A 21,749-nucleotide genomic window follows, 5' to 3' on the forward strand; every position below is an offset into this window, starting at 1 on the left:
AATGAGCTGGAGTTTGGTAGTTAGAGAAGGTTCTCCTACAGCAGGTGAAGAAAAGGAAGTTGATGATGATGAGGTCGACTCGTTGATTTCATGTCTCGAAAGGGAAGAAGTGTCTTATGTTACAAAACTGCATCTGAGCACAAAACACCAAAAAATGTCTGTTTTTCAGTGAAACAAATCCTACAGTGTGTGTACCTGTTTAGCTTGGTGTGTGTCTGCTGTGATTGAAACTATGTGTCTGGATGTGTGCGTGTGTGCACCACTGGTACTACACACACTCCTTGCAGCCACATTCCACAGGCTTCTCCACGTCCTGCGTAAACGAGGTGCCGTCGTCGCATTCGAAGGTGAGCCGCCGGCGTCGCACCCTCAGAGGAGCGCAGCAGGAGGTGGCGCTGATGTCCGGCTTCGCTGTCGTTTGGCAGCGACCTTGACATTCAACCCAGGAAAAAGGTTTTGACGTCTGGCAGAGGATGGTGCCACGCTGCAGCCGGTGGTAATCCCTGACTGGCTCGCCTCGACATGGGGACTCTGTGGGAGGTAGCACAGGCAGATGGATAAAAGAGGGTCCAACTGTGTTTCCATAAGGTAAAGATGAAAAATATTTGACCTTTTGCGTGATCAAACTTTTAAATTTGAACTTTTTCTTAAAGTGTGAGACACAAATAAAAAAATGAAAAATGCAAAAAACTGAAGAGTGGCCAAACTAACTATTAACAGAAATCATTTTTTTAGTGTTTCATAGTGTTTAACTCATCTGTCTTTGATTAAAAGAAACTACCGTCTTTCTACTGCACAGAAACTACCATCTGAGACCATAAACACAGTTTATGGTAGTTTGACGTGTGAGCGATTACACTATGTTATTCATTTAGTAAATTATGATTCACAGAATGAGTCAAGAGAAACAGTGGTAGAGAAATAGGTTATGCTTTGAACTGGGTCCACCCTGTAAAGGACAAGTTGCTACCTGTAAGCGTGCAGCATCCCTCAGTTTTTTCTCACCCAGCTCTCTTGTCAGGTCCAGTTTCTAATGACCACAGTCTCTGGGGTTCTTTCTTAAAATAAGCTCTATAACAAATTTGTTCTATAAATATCTTGCAGATTTCTGCGATGTTTAATTTTGAAGCTGTGAAATTTTATTTGTGAATCAGTATAATTGTCTTTAATTCTCATTTGAATCCTTTATTACGGTAAGACTTTCTAATTTGTGTTGTGACATCTGAAATCTTTTTAACTATTTATTTGTAACAGAGCAGCTGAGCAGACAGGCGAGCAAAGCGAGAGAGCCGGGGAAACAACATGCAGGAAAAACCTGGGATACTTCAGCATATGGTTGCATGCTCAGCCCGGTGAGCTATACTGGCCTTTTTATTTTGGAAGCACTTTGAGACTATGGCTGTCACATGAAATATATATAATGATAAGTAAAAACTTAACTTTTAAAATATCAAGTAGAGTATAATTTAATACCCATGAAATCATGATACATGTTTTATAGCCTGGCATTATTTTCTTAAATACATAAACCTCTCAGCACCCTGTAACAATTTCAAATACCGACTGCTCATCCCGACTCACCTATATCACAGCTCTCTCCAGTGTACCCCTGCTCACAGATGCACCTTTCTCCATCCTCTGTCGTCTGACACTGGCCATGCAGACACTTCAGACCCCGGCATGAGCCCGTGGGCTCCTTCTGGAGGTTACACAGTGCACCGTAATATCCCTCCTCGCAGTCACAGCGGTATGTTTCTGCATCCAGCACCACGCACACACCTTTCACACACCTGGAATTAAAAGAAGCAGATGAGGAAAAGAATCAGTATTAAAAAAGGATTTTATAAATGTTACAAAAACCACTTTGAGTAATGAGTGAAGACATTTGGAAGCACACGTCCTGTACTAAGCACGTAACATGCCACGATAAGTGCTGCTCACTTGCTGCCTTCACAGGGGTTGGCACCAGCTGCTAGAGTGACAACATCCACTCTAGTAAGACCTCCTGTTACTGGCTGGTCACAGTGTTGTCCTGTCCAACCTTGCTGGCAGTGGCACTGAGGGCCCTGTGAGAGAGAAGACATCTGTGCTTTACTCGTTTTCTACGAAACTGCAGTTCTTTAATACACTATGTTGAGTTCGATACAATTTTATTCATACAGAATCACATCAGAACCACAGTTGCCTCAAGGCCTTTTATATTGTAAGGTAGAGACCCTACAATAACAGAGAAAACTCCAATGATTAAACAACCTCCTACAAACAAGGACTTGGCAACCGTGGGAAGGAAAAACTCCCTTCACAGTTCAGGGAGGGGCAGCCATCTGCAGCAACTCGTTGGGGATAATGGGAGGAAGACAGGACAAATAAAAAACTGTGTGTATAACCTAATTTATATTAGCTCAGTAATAGCTTGATTACACCCAGAAGCACTGAGCTAGCATTCATTCATTCAGGAAAACAGGAAATTTAAAAGTGATCTGGAAACTAGAGCTAAATTAAATCATAATCACACTGTGACACTTTGACAACATTCTTTGTAAATTACATGTTTGTCTCCTAATTTATGTAAAAAATATGCTTTAATTTAACATCTATGCCATTATTACGTTTGCAAGAGGTTTCACTGCTGACAGTGTGTTGCTACCTGTGGACCGTTGGGTTGGCAGATGCCGTGCAGGCAGTAGAGTTTGCGACAGGCTTTGCAGCCCGGCACCACCCCCAGCTTCATGTGGCTGCGAGTGAAGTCCTGCAGCTCGTGGTTGATATAAAGGTTCCTGATGCAGCCGTGGAAGCTTGACATGTTGAGGGTCTGAGAGGAGAGACCCAGAGAGGCTGGCATCACTTCCTCAGGCATACCTGGACAGACAGAAAATCAATTGGTTATGTCAGAATATTCCACAAAACTGTGGAGCATGAATACAAAGGTTCATGTCTGAACTGAGGTGTGAAGCCCTGGTCCTACCTCCCACATACAGACGGGCCTCCCCTGTTGCTGGACGACTTCCTCCCTGACTGTCCAGTGTTGTTGGCTCTCCTCCATCCACTGACAGGTTCACCATCCGATTAAAGGTCACCAGCTCTAGCGTGTGGAAATGCCCATCGTTGACAGTCTCTGTGCTATTATGGAGGAGGCAACAACATTGCATTATGTTTTAGGCACTATGTAAAAATGTAACTGAGCGGAAGGACAGTGGAGCAGCTACGTCTTTTTGTCAGTGACTGTTTCCACTTTGATTTTTGCTGGTATTATTCAAATGAATAACAACTTGTCTTTCTTTCTCTTTTAGATACTAATGATCAGTCTAACCTTTAATCCAGGAAGCTGGTGAACTAATGTACAGTGCCCTAAACTAAACATTTGCCTCGTGGAAGTGGGGCCTGTCCCTGCATTCGCTGGACGAGTAACTTCAAGACTTTTCCATTTGGATGTTCAAAAAGAGGAAAAGAGTTGTGTAATAATTTGTGCATATTAACCAAATCCAAAATCGGCCTGGTGACTGTTAAGAGCTTTAAACTCAAAGATGATTACTAGAGCAACTAAAAAAATATCAACAACAACTCTGGCCTCAGCCTATTCCCTGAACATTGATGATGACTAACATGCCAGTCAGTTTATAATGGCCATGAAAGGTTGCTATCATGCAGGCAGAGAAGAGGCCTGTCTTATCTGTAAAGGCAGATCGTTCCACAGTTTTGGAGCTGCTACAGCAAAAGTTTCCACTCAGTCCTGGGTACATTCAGGAATAGCCGATCAGCTGACCTGAGAGAGCGGTTGGGTGTATAAATCTGTAGCAGCTCAGAAAGATAAGATGGGGCTAGGCCATGGAGGGCTTTAAAAGCAAATAAAAGAAATTTCAAATGAATCCTTAAAGAAATGGGCAGCCAGTGAAGTGAAGCTAAAATAGGGGAGATGTGCGCAAACTTTCCAGTGCCAGTTAAAAGACGCGCTGCAGCATTTTGCACCCTCTGTAGATGAGTAATGTATGAAGCACTGATCCCTATATAAAGTGCATTACAGTAATCCAGCCGAGTGCTAACAAAGGCGTGGATTAATAAGGTAAACTTAACTCAAACCAGAACACGAATAGAAAACAAAATACAATGAAACTCAAACACTGGGTCACATGACCCAGTGTTAGACACTAACACTATCCCTATATCATTTTCTTTGTCTCTAATTTTAGTCACTTGTTACATTTTTTTCCAGTTTTCTCATCGCTCTTCTCAAGTCTTTATCTGTTCGTTTCTTTTTTTACATCTTGGTCCCAAAGCCCTCTCGTCTGCAGCTGCACATCACACAGATTTGCCCAAAGCACGTGTGTGCGGGAGGCTGCCAGCTGGCCGTGCCTCCTCCTTCTTAACACTGAACCATGCAAACATTTAAGCACTTGATACCTGATCAAGTGGACTCTCAACTATAAAGTGTCCTCTGGCTGAATCTGTGATTAAATCAGAAAACCCACAGCGCTGATGTCATGTGTCCACATTCCCAAATAAAGCAGGACTGTCTCTGAGCAACGACACAGACCTAACGGGCGCTGAGCATGGTTGCTGAGCTACAGTGAGCTGAGAGGATGATGAGGGCCTGACAGGAGTCCAGTGGATTATTCAGCTCAACAAACTCTCAGCTTTTGAACTTCTGATGATCAGAATACAGTAATCAACATGCAGCAGTTTGCGTGAATCAGAGGGTTGAGTGTAATGTTAAACATGTTGAGCTGGTCAAATTCAGGTGCCAATCATGACCCTCACACAGTACAACTTCAGTGCTTAGTCTAAATGTAGTGCACATTTACTTCCTGTCTTTAGGAGAAATGAAGCATTTGATTGTTTATTTTACTGCATTAAAACAACTGAAACCCACATTTTTTTACCTTTAAATTTAACAAATGTCTGGTTCCATTTTTCCTGCTAACATATGAGATTAGTAAACTAGTGAATAAAGTTTAAGCATTCTTACTGGGAATGCAATATGAAATATGAACGATTCCTTCTTACCAAGAGGGAGTCATTCATATTTTTCAGAACTATACCATGGTTATTCTTAGATGTGCTTGATTGAATGCTTGGTTTTTAGTAAAGTGTTATGTCCTTAGTTCACAGCATGAACCCAAGCTTGCACATTCCCAGAAAATCAGCCTGATAATGTCTTCTTTGTCAAAATCCACTGTAGAAACAGGATATTTATTTCAGATTTGCACTGCCTCATTGTTGGTCTCTCTGTGTCACCAGATTTAATAAAACGCAGCTTTTGGCCTGGTGGATCAACTGGATGTCTTCAAGGAAACATTATTTGTAGTATAAAATTCTCTCTTTATAATTCATTTGAAAGTGTTTCTGTGGTTCAGCTACAAATGAGAGACTGTAATACAAAAGGGGGATTTAGATAAAATAGATGGATGTTTTAGAACACTGAATCAAACTGTTCAACACAGTGTGGAGAATTCATAGTCATGATATGAAAAACCTTTAAGTAATGCGTTGCCAAGTTAACTAGCGTGCACCAGCCTGTGCAGTCACCTGATATCACTTTGTACCTCAAGATGTGGCAGTAAGTCACTTAGTCCAATTTGAGAGGAAGTAGCTGTGCTTAGTAAACTTCTTTTCTATAGACAGTCTATGATTCTGACCACTTCTCACTCATGCTGAAGGAGTCAGTGAATTAAACTGCGACAACAAACAAAAGACCAGCTGAAGCTTTTGGCAGGATGGAGATGAAAGCCTGCCAGCAAAGCACCTCTTTTCCCCATGCCCACCCCCTAGCCAGCTGCGTCAGGCAACACCAAGACCTGCAGGCACGGTCTGTCCAACAAGCTGAAATCAAGTAGCATCGAGAAGATCATTATTCAGGTTGTTCATTGGGTGATTTATATGCTGTAGCAAAGTTCAGCATTGGTAAATGCAAACACTGGTTACTCTATTGTCCGTGCACCCATAGAAATGACAGGCAGCCAAGTTAAAAAAACAAAAATGGCATTGCTTAAGATCCAGAACTGCTACTGAGCACTAAATGAGGGATGCTGCACATTGCAGCTTTAGAGTACTGTGAAACTGTCTTTCAGTTTGCCAGTTATACAGACATTTAATCTAATTTCAAGTTATACCCCTGATTACTACGGATATACTACAATATACTACTGATTTTGTTTCTGGAAATATTTTTGCGATTGTGTTGTGTGAGGAAATTGTGTGTGAGATTAACCTCTGACACTGTGCTTAGAACATATTACCCTGCTTTTCTAAATGTTTCCCTAATATGTCTATTTAAGCATATTCATGAGAATCAGAAGGACCACCCATCAGCCATGGGTGACGGGTGGTCCTTCTGACCACTGTGTGTGTGTGTTTACCTGTAGATAGCAGTGGCAGGTTGGTTCCCTGGGTCATATGTGACCCTGACATGACCCTGATGGAGCTCCACAGCGATTGGCTCATTGTCCCCGTTATAGAGCAAGATACCATTTTCCTCTGCTGTTGACACCTAACGCACAGACACGCACAAAAACACACCAATAAAGGTCTGTGTGTGTGTGTGCCTGAACTTGCTGCTGCTGAAATTGATTTCTGACACTCTTCCGTGTCTGTCACCTAACACGTGCTCTCGCTAGGTGTGGACTTGTGAGCATGTTCTCACCTGTAGCGTGATGTTCGTTTGAGGCCAGTTTTTGACATCTTGAAGCTGAACATAAGAATCCCTGTCAACAAAGTTGACGCTGACCAGCTTCTCACAGTTCTGACCCTCAAAGCCTGGCAGGCACTGACACACTGCAGTTCCCAGCTTTTCCTCACAGAGGGCACCGTTCTGACACTGAGCAAGCTGGCAAGGCAGCGGGGCAGGAAGGGCCACCTCACAAAACTCACCACTGAGGAGGAAAAAGAGGTCATAATAAAGGATATCAGACATGACATACAAAGAAATACAATGATCCCACTTCCTACCATGATAATCAAACCAGCACTATGGTCTTATGATGATAAAGGAAACTCACAGTACCCAGTTTCTTAGATTTGTATCTGCACAGTTCATAGTTTTTTAAGGTTGCCAGCACCTGTATCCCTGCGGACAAACACAACTGTAGCCATCCAGATGGTCAACACACTGGGCTCCATTCTGACATCGATGATCCACACACTCATTATAATCAATACCGCAGTCTGGCCCCACCCACCCTGGGATGCATACACACCTGGAACACAAACACACACAAATATGCATAAATACTAATTAACAAATGGTGTAGGATTTGGGGAAGTAAATAGAAACATTAGAAAAAATTAACTCTGTATATGTTTATCTGCATGTGTCTGTAATTTCTCTCTCATCTGGGATCCCAAACTTAGCCAAGTCTGAAGTAATTGTGTGTGTGCGTGTGTGCGCATTTTCACCTGGGGCCGTTTGGAGTGCTGACGCAGGTGGATTGATGCTGACAGGGGTTTCTACCAGGAGAGCAAACACCTTCCTCTTCTTCACACAGCAGACCTAAAACAGGTGTTACAGGAATCTGTCTGTGAAGGTTCTCAGTCATCCAGGTCATCGTAGTCAAAGGAGCTTGCAAAGAAAAGCGTCTGGACTTCTTTGCAAGCTCCTTTGACTGTTACAGGAATCCTCAATATGTTACTGTGATGGATCAGCTATGCAGCATTTTTCTAAGTGAACAGTTTGTAAAATGTAATAAATATTCAGATGCTGCTTTTGTACCCGTGTAGTTTGGAGGGCACAAGCAGGTGTAGTTGCCAACTCCGTCGACACAGGTGGCGCCACTCTCACAACCATGGTCCTCACAATCGTCCACGTTCACCTCGCAAAAAGTGCCATGGAAACCAAAAGCACATGCACAGCTTAAAAAAGAACAAAAGAAGAAACTTGACTATGAAGACGAAACATTTAGACAAATTCAAATATTTCCATGTGCTAAATGCATTAACGCGCTAATATCAAACGCATGGTATATATTTTAGCATACTAATGTTTGAATCTTAGCAGGTGGGCTTGATTCTGCAACATGATGCCACATCCATCCACTAGACCAAATCTGTTGGTGGGGTTGGTAAAGAGGTTTTTTCTGCTACTTTCACCAAATTTTTGTTACCTGAATCCTCTAGTCTGCTCATCACTCAGGCAGGTTCCTCCATTGGTGCAGGGATTGCTGACGCAGGCGTCGACTGGAGTCTCGCAGTGTTTGCCCTACACACCACATGCATGCAAACTGAATTGACAGCATATTTTTGATGAGCATAGACAAACAGATCAGGCCAAGCTGAGTAACCGGATGGGATTATCAGAGACAGATGTGATCTCAAAACAATCACAGACTACACACGAACACATAAAATATTGGATCAGTGGCTTTAAACATCAGATCTAGCTCTGTAAATATATTACTGTGGGACTGCCAGAGCTCATATTTTGATGATAAAGCTTAAGAAAACAATACAAACTCAAACTCAAACTGCAACAAGCAACACACACACACATAGTTGCATACCGTGAAGCCAGACTTGCAGACACAGGTGTACTGTTGTGTGTGGTGGACTTTGCAGATGCCCTGGTTCTGGCAGGGGGAAGACACACACGGACTACATTTGGCCTGAACAGATGACTCCACCAGACCTGATTTTACACAAACATACACAGCTGTAAAATCTATACAAGTCATTTTAACACACATGTGAGGCACACATGACAAATACACAAATGTATCAATCACAGGCAAGACGCAATGACCAATCCTAAATTTAGAAACAAAACATTTATGTTTTATTTTTCTTTAATTTCCAGATATAATTATTTCTGGTGCACAGTCCAGTGCACAGTAAATGGATACATTTATTTATAATGAATTATTTTGCTGTTAGATGAATCAATCAGAATGAAACACATGTATTTCTTTTTAAAGAAAAACATCTATTATGTTGTGTCTGTTTTTTGTTTTTTTTATTTAAACTGCTCTGCTTTGGCAAAAGCCTGAGGAACATTTGTATTCTGGTGTGTTGGTTGACATGACTCTGGTTTGAGCACACAGGCCAGAGTATCTGCATCTGATTTATAGCAAGTTTTACACATATGTGAGATACAGGGTTGGGTTGGACTGACTACGTGATCATTCTGCAACGCGGCAAAACTTGAGGTGCAGAACAGGTTTGTGTTATGTGAACCCTGTTGGGATTATAAGGCTGTGACACAGTGACTAATTGGGTTCAAAATAGATCCACTAACAGCTGTGACAGACGCATTAATAACCACTGTTTATTAATGTAATACAAAAAAAAAAAGCCTGTCTACTTTATTATTTTGGATACTCCTACTGTTGTGTGCCAGCATGACAAGTGACAAATTATTAAACGGTTGCTTGTTTGCACTCTTTACAGAAGTGACATTTCCTACTATGTGCAAGACTCGTAAGAAGTGAAATGAAAAATTGTTCCTGTGCAATGACAAGAGAAGCTCCACCCTGTTTGCAAAAGGCTTCACAGAAGGTGTGAGAAATAATTAATTAGAGTGAACCGCCACAATAAATTTTACAGTGCAATAGTATTTTAGAAATACATCATTTAAAGTGTTAATGCACACAAAGTCTGATAGGAAGCCACTGAAGGAAAATTCACACTATGTTCACACCAGAAAGAGAGTGCGATTAAACCTCTGGGCTTGATGATGTTGGGGCCTCTTTTCTTTTCGCCGGTGCCATGTTTAAATTAAACTTTAACTCCGTGCACTCTTGTTTACAGCAGTTGCTGTTCCTCTTAGTAACTTTGTTGCCTTTTATTTCACAACTTTAAGTCAGTAGTTTTGCTTTGTTTTTTGTTTTTTTGATAAGCAGAAAAAGGCTAGAGAAAAACATAGGAGAAATCTGAATCCCTAACCTCTATCCACTGCTTTACAAGTCATTCAAAAGTCAAATGTTGATTAACAAATAAAGCCATCTGAGTGATATTACCAGCTGATGATGATTAAATGCACCTTCTTAACAACTTCTTGTTTTAATATTTGTATTAGTATGCTTCTGCTCTAAAAGATAAACAACAAACAGTGAAGGCAAGACAAATGCAAACAAATTAGATACTCCAAGAAAGGAGATTAAATTAAAAACAAAGAGTATAAAATTGCAAAGAGAGATAGGCAAAACCTCTAGAAACAGATTAAATAGACATTAAAAGGGCAACAAAGGCATAGAAGGGATTTAAAAATGACGAATGCTGTCAAATTTCAGTGAGACGATTATTTCACCAGGGGCGACTTCAAGATTTTTTGATGTGAACAGGTTAGGGATGCCCCATGGGAAATCACAAATACACTAAGCAATGAGAATTGGCTTAACATTTTTTCAGACTCTTGTGTATTCCCCTTTGTCCTAATACTGATGGTATTATAGCTGAATAAAGGCGGGAAGATGGTTTTACATTTACTTATATAAAAGTAACAACACCACAGTGTAAATGGTGGTCACACCAGATACTGACCGGTTCTGGGTCCCCAGACCCCCAATAGCGCAAAAAACTGCACATTCCAGGGTGGCCTTTTGTTGTGGGCAGTCTGAGGTACACCTGTGCACTACTCAGATCAGCATCCTGATGTGGCACACCTGTGAGGTGGGATGGATTATCTCAATATAGCAGATGTGCCCACTACCACACATTTGGACTGATTTGTGACCACTGTTTGGGAGGGATGGTTATATTGTGTATCTGGAATGAATTTTAGGTCTCTACGTCCATCCCATGGGGAATGGGAGCAAAAACAAAAGTGTTGCGTTTATATTTTTGTTCAGTGTATATACGGATACAAAACATTTATTTTTTACTACATTTAGTAAAAATGATAATTATTCTTTTTTTTCTTAAATCTACAATAATTAAAACTGTAATTGTGATTTTACTAATTTAATTTAACTCTAATTTAATTTTGAATTATTATTGCTCATTGTGGAATATTTGGTGTTTGTGAAGGCTGTGAGTCTAAAACAAACAGCTTGCCAGCGAAATTTAGCACATTTTTATTAAAGCAATTTTCTGCATACTTTAACTTCACAGTCAAAGACACGATCCACTATAGTGTCTTTAGCTGTTAGTGTGTGGGAGTAACAGCAGTCAACACCCTCTGAAGGTCAAACAGAAAAGAAAACCTTTCATTAAATATCATCTATTACGAAGCAACAGTATGTGGGCGTTGATCATTATACAAATTCAATTGCAAAAATCATATATGATGGAAATAGCCAATTAACTGTTTCTTTACAATTCACCCTACAGACAACAAATTATATTAGTGTTTCATGTGAACAGTTTTAGATTGAATGCTGAGCCAGTTTGGTGAAAGAGCAATTTTATAAACCAAGTAAAATATTTTATTCAGCTACAAAGTCTTATGAGATGCATAAAACTAAAGCTGCTGTAAGGTGCGCATGTTTTTCACTGCCAGCTTACCTACACACTGGAACTTGTCGGCAGGCGTGGTGAGCAGCAGCTTGCCCTCCATGCCGCGGGGGCCAGCACAGCGGGCGATACCAGGCTCCTTATAGCCGCTCTTCACCCACTCTGACAGCCACAGCAGACGGCAGTCGCAGTACAGCGGGTTGGCTCCAATTGCTCTGAAGAAATAAGCAGATGAAGAGTCCGCTCACTGATGGAGATAGTGAGACAGAAAACAGGTTTTGGAGGAAGGATGGGAGAACAGAAGCGAGTACACTGAAGGCACGAAAAGAGAAAATGAGGCAAGAGAGAAACTACAAAAGTTGGATTGAGTGGTAAGGTTTGAAGAGAAAAAAGGAGAGTGATGTTAGAACGATGAGGTTTTAGAGTTACACGCCTTTTCTAACAGTTGGAACGCTATACTAATGCTGGATTTAACCAGTTAACCACTGCATTGCATCACCTCTTCTGTTGACCTCTGTTAAAGTGCTTGGTAGGTGAGGAGTCCAGTTCCTACATGAAAGTGAAACGTTATCCTCACTCTTGCTGGGAGTTTAGCTGCTCCACAGTTTGGGTTTTTTGTTGTTTTCTAATGCTCTGAATGTCAAAATGGGTGACAGATCTTGAGTGCAGGCACTGATACTTTATTTTAAAAAGTATTTATTTATTTATTTACATGTTTTTAATGGAGCAATGTTGCTGGAATGCATACAGAATACACCTTGGCACCTCCCTGACATCATGTCCACATGTGATAACCAAGGTGATCCAGGACTATAACCTTCGATTACAGCTTGTATTATTCCTAACTGCACATTTATCATTTATCATTAATGATACCTTTGCAAAAACAGAAAAGAAAAAACACAATAGACGACACTTCCTGTGGCAGCTGACAGAGTTCAATCTGCCAAAGACACTGATGTTACACTTCTACACCTCCATCCTCACCTCCTCCATCACCATCTGTTACTCTGAAGCCACTGCCAAGGACAAAGGCAGACTGCAATCTGCCATTTCTCCAGGACCTGTGCACCCTCAGGATCCTGAGGCATGCAGATGGATTTGTGGCAAACCCATGGGAGGAGTATATTAACATTTTTACCCAGACTCTTCTCCCTACTTAAAGCATATTTTCTTAATACTTAATATTGTGGACATTTACACACTCCACAGCTGGAACAATTTGATCTGCCTGAATGTATTTGACAGTGCTTTCACATTCTAGTTGTTTCCGCTCATATTTACATTTATCCATCGTAGCTTGTTGTAACAGTCTCTCCCCATGTTAGGCTGCCCATGTGTGTGTAAACTAATACAGACTGATTCACATTCTGCAGACTTGTGTCTGTTTTTAATGCAGGGCTACCCAAGGGCCTGAAGATCACGACCACTCAAAATTGGTTTCCGCCTTGTCTCTAGTGTGGGGGGGATTTCTCTGGATTTTCTGAATCTTTTAATGATATTATGATCTGTAGGGAATGAAATCTCTAAATTCTTTGTAGTTTCACAGTGAGAATCGCTGCTGAACTATTGACCCAGGCACTCTTTACTGGTGAAGACTTTTTCAAATGCAGGTAACTCTACCTGTCTGGGATGCTCTTATACTCCTGCTCCTTGCTGATCTGTTACTAACCAGCTGTGTCATGTTTCACCAGGTGTTTTTTTTGTCAGCATTACACAACTGTTTCACTTGTTTGAGAACTAACAATAAACATTTTAAGGTTTTAAAAAATGATGTCATATGTTTGAAATCCTTTTAATAATTCACTCTCACTTCAACACTATGCACTCCATATTGTACATATGTGCCATTTCTTTGCACAATATTCAAACTGCTGACCTCTGTATATTTTGCATAGATGTATACACACACACACACACACACACACACACACACACACACACACACACAACACACACACACACACACACACACACACACACACACACACACACACGTGCATGTACATCCTTATAATTGTACATATATTTATTCTTATAATTCTCACATTCCTGCTCTTACATCTGGCTTGTTTCTTATGTTTCTTGTATTTTTGCACACCACTGTTGCTTGTGACACTTGCATACAAGGATCTCACTCACATGTGCTGTACCAGTGATGTGACGTGACATTAAAAGTGATGTGATTTGATTTAATAAAACCATACTGAACCCTGCTTTTGTATAGATTTAAATTTTAGAAATAAGGCTAAAGCCATTTCATAGCTCACAGTAAGATCTGGAGTAATTTTGCTTTTAGACATTCCAGAAAGGAAATGAACCTGGCGTGATAACTTCCTGTGATAATGACAGCTTACTTGGGATAGAAATCTGAGAACTAGATTTTTGTCTGTTGACTGTGTGTATGCATGTGAAGAAAAGAAAACAGCCATTGTTATTTCATGTGACTGCAAGCGCTCTCAATGAATAACTTTAGAAAAAGTAGGATTATGAAGTGGGGAATGAAAGTATCAGGAGAATATAGCAGAAGAGAAGACGTAGAAAGAGGGAATTAAAATGAGTGAAAACAGGGACGAATGCGCTGATATCAGAGAGGAAGGAGGGTTGACCTTTAACAAAATGCACTGCAATATTTTTCAAAGCCACAGGGTGGAGCTCTCAGACCTCAGTGCTCACACAGAGACAGTGTCACACATACTGACATGCTTGTGAAATTCTAAAAATGTATTCATATATGAGTGGTCCACTTGATAAAATAATTGGAGACAAATGTGGGATCAAATACTACTCAATGCAAAAATGTCCCCACAATGACACAGAATACGGTCAGAGCATTTCAAGTCATGTGAGAGAAAAGTCAATTCTTATCAGTCGATTAACCTCCTAAGCTCTGGGCTTTTTTGTTTTTTAAATTTTCATCAGGAAAATAAACAAAGACTTCAGGTTTAGCAGCAGCTTTGCAATTGTAAAGCCACAGTGAGCCTGAAATCTCTTGGACTCTATGGCTCAGAAACACTTAAAGAACAATGAAGACAATGTGTTACTAGCCCACAGTGAGATTTAAACACCCTTACAGCAGTGAACTGTAACACTCATGTAGTTGAAAATGTAAGAGAAAATCTGCAATTCAACCAAATTCAATGAAATGGAAATGAAAAATAAAATCTGCTTCCATTTTGGTTTTGGTTTTTGAAATAGGAAGCCTCTTCACTCAGAATGTCACACGCATATTAACGTGTGACTTGTGCTTGAATACTAGATAAAGCCTGGACCCATTATGGGGATCTTTAGGGTGACGGGGGTTCTTCATGTTGTTTGTTAAGACTGCATTGTTCTAGTACCACATCATCACCACCACCTTATCCATGACAGAAAATGAGAAAAATCAGAATTGGTGCAATTCAAAATTTTCTGTAGACCTTACTGGGGGGTTTTTAAATGCAAAATGTTAGCTATTATGTTTCAGGTAGCGCACTGCTGCAAATTCACAAAGGATTCAAATGCAGGCTCTACCTCAAGAAATTAAGAAATCATCACAGAGCAAAGCTAAAGTCGGTTTCTGCAGCGGAATAAGTGACGAGAGATCACTTTACAGCCCAATTTGTTCTCTTTACATACTGGGAGTCAGCAAGGTCCTATTGCAGAGATGATGCCATGCTTCAGAAGTCAAAATGCCCCCACACACACACACCTCATTTTACATCCTTTTTGCTCACATTTAATCATCCTTCTCTTTCCTTCCTTCTCCTTCTTTATCTTTATCTTGCCCTTCTCGAGCCATCTCCATTTTGCCTCTCTTCCCTCTATCCACTATCTCTGCAGATCATCACGTGTAATACTTGCATGAAGATGATTATGCTGTATATGCTCTCTTTCTCTCTCTCTCTCTCTCTCTCTCTCTCACACACACACACACACACACAGGCCTCAGATCAATAGAGCTATGGGAAGCAATGGATCTCTTCAGCTAATTAAATCCAGCAGCAAACCACTTCACTTGAAACCACTCATTCTCTGGGAACTGGACTTTATCTGAGTGGAACCATAAAAGCAGGGAAATGAACATGCATCTCTCTCTCTCTCACACACACACACGCACGCACACACGGACACACACACACACACACACGCACACATGGACACACATACACATACACACAGACCTCATTCTGTCAGTAAGGACAGACCCCACTCTCCTACTGTTGCAGCCAGTTGGTGCTGTCATTGTGTATGTACTGTAAGCCTGTGTGTGATGTGTGACTGCATTTATAAAGACTTACAGGTGAGACAAGGAGACCACATCACTGAAGATACCCTCCTGCAGCTCAGAGATGTCGTTGCCATGGAGAGAGCTGGAAGACAGATACACTTACGGGTCAGAAAAGGTTATAAATAGTTAAACTGAAAACTCAGTGACCACAGTGACTCTGACAGCAACTCTCATTCACCTCAACAACAGAGGGACATTTAAAGTCCTAAAACAGATGATGGCTTATTATAAAGCGAAGAAGTTACAGTGATGTGGTTTGGCATGTCGCACGTATGATACTGTGTGTGTATGTGCGTGAGCACGTGTGTGTGTGTGTGTGCTCACAGCAGTCTAAGCGAGCGCAAGCCACCCAGTGCCAGAGGAGGGATACAGCGCAGTTCATTGTAACTGAGGATCCTGGAAGAGAAGAAAAGATCAAATTAAATGCAGCAGAACCAAAGATGGTGTGTGTTTTACTCCACAATGCAACCCACACAGCAGCAGTTGGTAAAGTCTGACTGCTCTTGCAGTGGAAGAGGCTCCAGCCCCCTGTGACCTTGAACTGGATAAGCAGTTAAGAAATTGCATGAATGCATGGATATAAATTGCTGCAGCACTGGAAGTTGAACGAGAGTGAAATTGAAGATTCACAGACAGGTCAGACAGACCTACATTCCTATCCTCACCTATGGCCATGATCTGTGGGTAATGGACTAAGAAAGAATAAAATTGCAGACACAAGTGGGAGAAATTAGCTTCCTCCACAGGGTGTCTAAAGCCACTGCTCCTGCAAATCAACATGTTTAAGTAGTTTAAGTAGTTCTGGCGTGTGACTAGGATGCTGGGGCTCCTCAGTAGCCTGTCGGTAAAGCCCTGGGGCAGGCCAAGGACGTGGTAAAGAGATCTTGTCTCTCTGCTAGTTTGTGAACGTAGTGGTTTCATTCTGAAAGAGCTGAGGGCAGTGGTAGAGGAGGCCTGGGCATCTCTGCTTAGACTGCTGCCCTGTGACCCAAATAAGTAGTAGAAAATGGATGGATGAATGGATGGACAGTGACAGTTTGGCTGAAGATTTGGAGTCTGAACCCTCTAGCCTCAACTAGAGACGAAGAGTGGAAAACAGAGGTCTGGGAAGATTGCTTGTTTTGAACTCCTTTTAACTTTTCAAACTTTTCACATCCACCCAATGTTGACTCCTGTGAGTCTACTTGAGGTGCTTTATGAGATGTAACACATTTCTATCTACCTTTATTCTGTTTGGGACCTTTAAACAGACTTTAAGGCCTAAAATCGGTTTGCTTTCAAAAAAACCCCAAAACAAAAATCATTTCATTGAATTTCTGGCCACATCCTTGAAACATGGTGTGGAAATTCAGTGACTACATCTTTTTTCGATGGCCTCCAAGACTCTTTCTCTGGCCACAATTTTCTCTTAGGTTAAGATTTCCACTTTGTACACAAGCAGAGTAAAAATGTGCTGACAACTGCCATGTCTGGTTTTTACAACCCAATGACCTTTCCTCAGGGGTGAAATAAATATTTTTAGCACCATTAGTTGGTCGACTTTAGGTTTTTCATGATTTGGGAAGAAATGAACATTTGAAAACAAGCATTTTCATTTTAACACAAGAAGCACAATATCATTACATTTCATGTGTTGCAAACCAGAAGAACGTTTTGTTTTTAGAGTTCACAATATTACTCTTGTTTTGCTTTGTGTGAAGCAAAGGCTCCAGTGTTGTGGCAGCCTGGGGCATTCTAGCTTTTAAAAATCTGTCTCTCCAAACGCACCACATTTTAAAGGGGTTACATCTTAAAAAAAAATAAAATAAAAGCAACATGGTAATCTCACAAACCCACTTTTCTTTCACAATTGAGCACAGAAATCCTATCAAAGGTTTAAAACGAGAAAATGTACCATTTTAAGAAAAATATCAGCTCATTTAGAATTTGATGTCCACAAAAACATTTCAGAAAAGATGGTGGCAACATAAGGTTGGAAACACAAGTGGTACTAAAAAGAGAAACAGATGGATTTTCCAACTAACTGGATTAACTGGTAACATGACTGGATATCAAAGTATTTCAAATTATCAGAAATTTCTGTTTCTGACAATTTCACAATAATGTTCTTCAATGTAAATTTGCAAAGACTTTGAATATCACATCGCCTTCAGTACATAATAATTTCAAAAGATTTGGAAAATCTGGAGAAATCTTTGTGTGCATGTGACAAGGCTGAAAAATGAATTAATTGGATGCTTGGGACACTACACTAGAAACAGGCTTAATTTTGTCATCACTGCTGGGCTTGGTCAGTGAACACAGTTTTCTTTGCATGAAGGATAAAGGTCTATAATGTCAAGGAGAAGATGTGATGTGGTAGAGATGTGGTATGATCCACAATCACCACTTTGTTCTCTGGACCAAAGATCATTTAAAATGAACTAAGGAAAAAAACTGTTCCGTGGTCAGAAAAATCTAAATTTTGAATTCTTCTAAAATAAATTTGGGTGCTGTGACTAAAGAGAAGAGCTATGTCTTGTCATCAGCAAACAGTTACAGGTCTGCGTCTCTGACAGTATACAGGCGCATTAGTACCTATGGAACTGGCTGCTTGGACATGAGGAAAGGCACCATCAATACAGAAAGATACTTTGCCTCAGTTTTTTGAGTTTGTTTTTTATTCCAGTGAACTATCAGCATTAAAGTTGGATTCTGGGTTTAAATTCAGACTCCTGAGTGCATTTGGGTCCACTTCCTGCTTCCCCGACAGCTGACCTTTGACAACCATGGCTTCATAGTAGAAATGCCTGAGTGCTGAACTGGCAGTCCACATGTTTAACAAAGGGAAAAGACATTTGGAGCATCATGAAACCCAATATGACAGTGATCACAGCTACAAAAATGGCAACTTTCCCAGAAGTCCAGCAGCTGCTCTCCTCAGTTTCCACATGTTTACAGACAGACCGGATGCTGCACAGTAATAAACAGATTTATTGCTGCCATCAAATTTACAATAAGCTAATATTTTTCTCAAAGTGATTCATTTTTTCAGCATTTTGTTTTGTAACAGAAGTGATTTAGTGAACTGACATCTTTCTGATGCCCATTGTGTGTGTGCTGATTTGTCTTGTAACACTTGACCAAGAACAGTTGTGTGTATGAACTCACAGTGTGGTGAGCTGGCTCATGTTGGAGAAGGAATCATCAGACAGGGAGTTGATTTTATTGTTGCTCAGATCACTGGAAAGGCAAAGGTCAGTTTCAGTCAGTATACACACAGAGTACTGCAGAGGTCCCACTGCACAACACATACAGGCGCAAACACACTAGCACACGTACTGTAACATAGTAACACACAAAACTAAAATGCTGCTCATTATTAAAGTGAACCGATCACATCATCCTCAGCTGTGTGCGTGTTTTACTGAATTCACTACACAGTCTACAGCGCCCCCTGCTGGATGACTATACAAATAGAAGATGCTGAGCACAGTTTGCAGCTTTTTTTGTAACAACTGTACAAGTGTTCAAACATACAAAATGTGCAACCTTATTCTCAAATTTCCTTTGAAGGTTTTGATATTACTGTCACATGTTCTTCATAAAACTGTAAAAACTATTTAATTCATATTTGGTTCTGCTCTGCAACCAGTGTTACTTTTGCTTCTTCTTTTTGGCTTCTGATTTCAGCTGCATTTCTAGCAGTGTGTGACTGTCAGGATCATTTAGTTACCATGGTCTAAAATGTGCCTCAGTCTGTGTGTTGAGAATCTTTGACCGTCCTTTGTTTTTAAAAATGAGGTACGAGTCTTCGGCTGTTCACTGGTCACTATCTAAACCTCAGTGCTTCGCCTAGAATGTAATGTTCCACAGCAAAGAAGAAAATAGCAAGAGTTTGTGCGTCAGCATGACTGTATATTACTGCATTAACCTCTTCACTGTAGTAGATGTTTTCATTGGTGGAAGAGAAGAAAAGTGCTTTCACTACCAACATGAGAGGCTGTAAGCATGTGTGATAGCAGATGTAGCTGTAGGTAAACTGAGTGTGAGGAGGCACGTGAGGATGAATGAAGGATTCAATCAAGTGTTTCTTACACAAGCTGCAGGTATTTAAAAGCAGGTAACTCTTTGGGAACGCTGGTGAACTGATTACCATCCAGATACCTGAGGGGACAAAACACAAAGATCTGTTGTGCATTTCTACAGAACAATAATAATGCACAGAGATTATCAAACAAATTCTAAGATAAGGTTCTAAGTTAAGGATGTCAAACTCACAGGCACACTTCGATCTTCAGTGAGCCAGACCAAAGAAGCTCGCTTAACTATGCATTAACGACCCTTTGTAAAAAACAGACATTTCTATTCTAGACTGAGAAAACAGGATGTTTTCTAATGGTTTATTTATTGATTACTTAAATAATTTGATGTAGTATGTATTGGCATGTGTGAGGTTTTTATCAGTAGGAACAGCTGTAAAACAGGTTTTGAAAATTCCAAAGTTTACGTCCTCCTTCACAGTTTCCAATGTCATCCAGTGGACTGGAGTCTTTGCCGGGCCACTTCTGGCCTCTGAGCCTTGTGTTTGACAACCTTCTTTTGGTTGGTAGATGTAAACAGTAAAAGGGAATAAGGTCAAATAAAGTCAAGGCTAAATAAAACTTTTGTTTAGGAGCCCTCACATACTTCAACATCTGCAAAAAAGCCTGTTTGGTAAATAACATCCATGCAAATACGTGAATAATTCTGACATAATTACAAAGTCACAAGGTTCCTGATTTTTTTCTGGCTCAATGAATTTAGTTAATTTCAGGGAGACACTTAATAATAAGAAAACCACAATTGCTATAAAAAGCCTGGTTACTACAAAAAAAACAGTGATACCACAGATAATTCACATAAATGTTTTGTATATGCTTGTTTTACACTATAAATCTGTGACTCTATTAAGTAGAATCAATTACGTCTCCAATTTATCTGCACTGAAAAAATGAAGCTCATTTCCTTTGTTTAAACTTGAACGAGCCAGTTTAGGGCCAACACAGAAGCTGGCAAGACTGCATTATTTACTATGGCTGTTTTTAATTATTCTATATTTTATTTAATATAGAATTGCGATGCATGCCAATTTTAGTGAGTTTTGCAGTTTAAATGTTCAAAGCAAATTAAGAAATAACATTTTTTGTCTTGGCCGTGCAGTCAGACTCACAGTTCAGTGACGTTGCGGGGCAGTCCTCTAGGCAGAGCCTGCAGATGTTTGTTGCTGCAGCGCACAACTGTGTCCATACAGGTGCACTGGCTGGGACACTGAGGCCCCGGACCACAGCTGCTGTCCTCGAGCACAGCGCCTGAACAGACGGGGGGGGGGGGGCAAATTTCACTTAACAAACAACAACCTTTCAATGGCAGTGCTTCTCAGAAAAAAATTGCAAGGCGTGATAACTTTGCTGTCATGCATTTTTAGGCGATGCTTGTTACATTTATTAGATTTCTGCTTATAGATAAAATGCCAATCATACCATCCTCACAACGGAAATCAGGCACAGCTACATCCTGCAGTGGGATTTCTCGAAGAAAAGCGGGCCCCTGACAGCGAGGATTCCCTGTCACGATTCGCCGACTTCTAAGCCACGCCCCAAACCAGGACAGACGGCAGTCACATTTAAAAGGATTGGCCAGAAGGTTTCTGATGGGCAAGCCGACATGGTAGGTAGGTAAGATAAATGGAAACAAACAGAGAGTGTGTCTGCACGTATTTGTGGGTGTGTCACTAACAGTGTGGACAGGTTGGGCAGTGTGTCGAAGGCTCCAGGGAGGATGGTGCTCAGCTGGTTATCATACAGTGAGAGCAGCCTGACGTTGGTCAGCCCGGTGAAGCTCCCGTTATGGATACAGCTAATCTTATTATTCCTGAGCATCCTACACAGCGAGAGAGACATTTTAGGACAGACATGTTTTATGCAAAGTTCCCTCAAATATGATATTTCATATTCATAAGATAAATAAAATGAGCTTTGGCTTTCATCCTTTAGTTTTATCTTCAGCAAAGTAAATGCAGCTCCTTTGGGTTAAGATCAACTCAGCCGCTTCTTCTTGCTTTTCATGTTTCTGTTCTTAACTT

The 21,749-nt window shown here is 40.7% G+C and overlaps 1 protein-coding gene across 1 annotated transcript in view; it reads right to left on the bottom strand.

Moving 5' to 3' along the window:
- Positions 1-268: 268 nt before the first annotated feature.
- Positions 269-21,749, bottom strand: part of LOC146630024 (slit homolog 1 protein-like) — an 80,493-nt gene continuing 59,012 nt past the window's right edge. The window contains exons 19-38 of the mRNA XM_085355546.1: positions 21,404-21,547; positions 21,148-21,314; positions 20,838-20,976; positions 19,724-19,792; positions 18,797-18,868; positions 15,971-16,042; positions 15,657-15,728; positions 11,428-11,591; positions 8,490-8,614; positions 8,094-8,188; positions 7,703-7,842; positions 7,390-7,483; positions 7,053-7,190; positions 6,638-6,866; positions 6,354-6,484; positions 2,966-3,120; positions 2,648-2,859; positions 1,942-2,066; positions 1,582-1,790; positions 269-531 (exon numbers count right to left, since the gene is read on the bottom strand). Of these exons, the coding sequence (XP_085211672.1) occupies positions 269-531; positions 1,582-1,790; positions 1,942-2,066; positions 2,648-2,859; positions 2,966-3,120; positions 6,354-6,484; positions 6,638-6,866; positions 7,053-7,190; positions 7,390-7,483; positions 7,703-7,842; positions 8,094-8,188; positions 8,490-8,614; positions 11,428-11,591; positions 15,657-15,728; positions 15,971-16,042; positions 18,797-18,868; positions 19,724-19,792; positions 20,838-20,976; positions 21,148-21,314; positions 21,404-21,547 (2,815 nt within the window). The remainder of the gene's footprint in view (positions 532-1,581; positions 1,791-1,941; positions 2,067-2,647; positions 2,860-2,965; positions 3,121-6,353; positions 6,485-6,637; positions 6,867-7,052; positions 7,191-7,389; positions 7,484-7,702; positions 7,843-8,093; positions 8,189-8,489; positions 8,615-11,427; positions 11,592-15,656; positions 15,729-15,970; positions 16,043-18,796; positions 18,869-19,723; positions 19,793-20,837; positions 20,977-21,147; positions 21,315-21,403; positions 21,548-21,749) is intronic.

Source organism: Diplotaxodon limnothrissa, linkage group LG6, assembly GCF_057381915.1.
Source record: "Diplotaxodon limnothrissa isolate DT_005_m linkage group LG6, D_limnothrissa_male_GT1.1, whole genome shotgun sequence".
NCBI classification, from domain to species: Eukaryota; Metazoa; Chordata; class Actinopteri; order Cichliformes; family Cichlidae; genus Diplotaxodon; species Diplotaxodon limnothrissa.